The 1725-nt window shown below is 40.5% G+C and overlaps 1 protein-coding gene across 1 annotated transcript in view; it reads left to right on the top strand.

Annotated features, from left to right (window-relative positions):
* Positions 1-497: 497 nt before the first annotated feature.
* The window catches only part of LOC106812459 (ras GTPase-activating-like protein IQGAP1), a gene marked incomplete in the record, with an annotated part of 55202 nt that continues 53974 nt past the window's right edge, over positions 498-1725 (top strand). The window contains 2 exon segments of the mRNA XM_014816344.1: positions 498-580; positions 857-993. Of these exon segments, the coding sequence (XP_014671830.1) occupies positions 879-993 (115 nt within the window).

The raw sequence follows: 1725 nt of genomic DNA, 5'->3' as shown, positions 1-1725 counted from the left end.
GCGGTATTAGAATCACGTTACTTAGACAATATTTAGGAAATGACTTATTAATCATTATTACCAAGTGGAAATGTAAAATATATAATGTTGCTGGCAAGTGACAATGTCAATGACAGTGTGACGAGTGTCAGACTGAGAGTGAGAGTGACAGTGACTGTCAGTGTCAGTGTCACTGTCATTGACATTGTCACTTGCCAGCAACATTATATATTTTACATTTCCACTTAGTAATAATGATTAATAAGTCATTTCCTAAATATTGTCTAAGTAACGTGATTCTAATACCGCGACTGTAGTGTAGCTTTATAAAATAAAAATGGTCAAATAAACATGCCTGATATGCTTGACACAAATGGGCGCAGACATATTACATCCGGGAAACCTGTGCTAGACGAGCCAATGAACATTTATATTTTTGTATACGGGAAACTATGTCAGAGTGGCCAATCACCCGAACGAAAAGTAAGGTGCTCATCTAGAGCTGACGATGATCGGCGCTCACTTGTTTTGTTTATCTTTCAAAAGGACCCGCCATATCCGCTACAACGGCATGATGACCTGTTCTTGTCTGGATTATTAGGTATCTGTGGACAGTGTTTAGCAGTTTTTAATATGTGTACATGTATAGATCTACGACTTCATGTATGCGTGGGAGCGTGTCGTGAATGAATTAAGTTTTCAACAAGCTTTTCACCGTGTTGACAACACTGTAACTGTTGAGTGTTGTTATTATGTTAACTCGAGTTGCAACGTGCTGCTTCCGAGATTTTGAGTTGTGTCGTGTCGTGTTGTGTTGTGACTTGTTGTGTGACACTGTCTGTCACTGACGTTTTCGTCCGGTTTGCATGTTTCACAGTAATTTGGATAAATACGAAAAAATGTCGAGTCATGTGGACAACGACGAGGGACAACCCGACATAGGCAGTCCAGGTCGTGGCAGCGTTGATGGTACAGATCATGGCAGAGTGGGTGCAGGACAAGCACACTATGGCAGTGAGTTCAGAGTTCTGTCGACACAGACTACACTGACTATACAGTCTAGTCCCTAGTCTTGGTCTTGCGTTTAGTCTAACTCTTCTTAGTTACACAATACCTTAAACTCGTAATTGTATTCTTACTGTTTAAGTCAGCGCAGACGGATGACTTAATTACGTCACACGTGGTCAACGCATAGTTGGCAATTTTTATCATGTTCACGTAGGGCCTACAGCCGAAAATTACCTGTGAGCCACCCTTTGTGAAAGCCATATGACTGTAATGCGTATGATAGCTCAATAGCAAACTTAAGGTCTGAGGACTTAATTCACTCCAGTAAGATCATTTCAAGCCAGAGATAATAGTAATTGGAAATTGAATGAGTACGATGCAGACACAATGTCAATGGTATAACTATCAGGTATTAGGTACATTCTAGTGCACGTACACTGATGTCATCAGTTTGTTATGCTTGAGGTTAGTATCACATTCACAGGGGTAGAAATTAACTTTTGAACACAGGAGTCCAACGGACTTCCCTACCCTCAAAAAGAGGTAGTTCGCAGCAAAATGAGGAGTCTGCAGTCTGAGGTTCAAAATTAAAAATATTAACAATAACGCATGAGCTTATCATGCGGTTGCACGTCTGTCAAATTTTCTTTGGATATTAGCTGAAAAAATACGGTATTTCCACGAGGCCGTGCTCTGGAACGAACTATGTAGTATGGCAGAATTTTCAGGGAGTCACAC

The sequence above is a fragment of the Priapulus caudatus genome, unplaced genomic scaffold (genome assembly GCF_000485595.1).
Source record: "Priapulus caudatus unplaced genomic scaffold, Priapulus_caudatus-5.0.1 Scaffold651, whole genome shotgun sequence".
In the NCBI taxonomy this organism is placed as follows: domain Eukaryota; kingdom Metazoa; phylum Priapulida; class Priapulimorpha; order Priapulimorphida; family Priapulidae; genus Priapulus; species Priapulus caudatus.
Note: the sequence above shows the minus strand (reverse complement) of the source record. Positions and strands in the feature narration are given on the sequence as shown.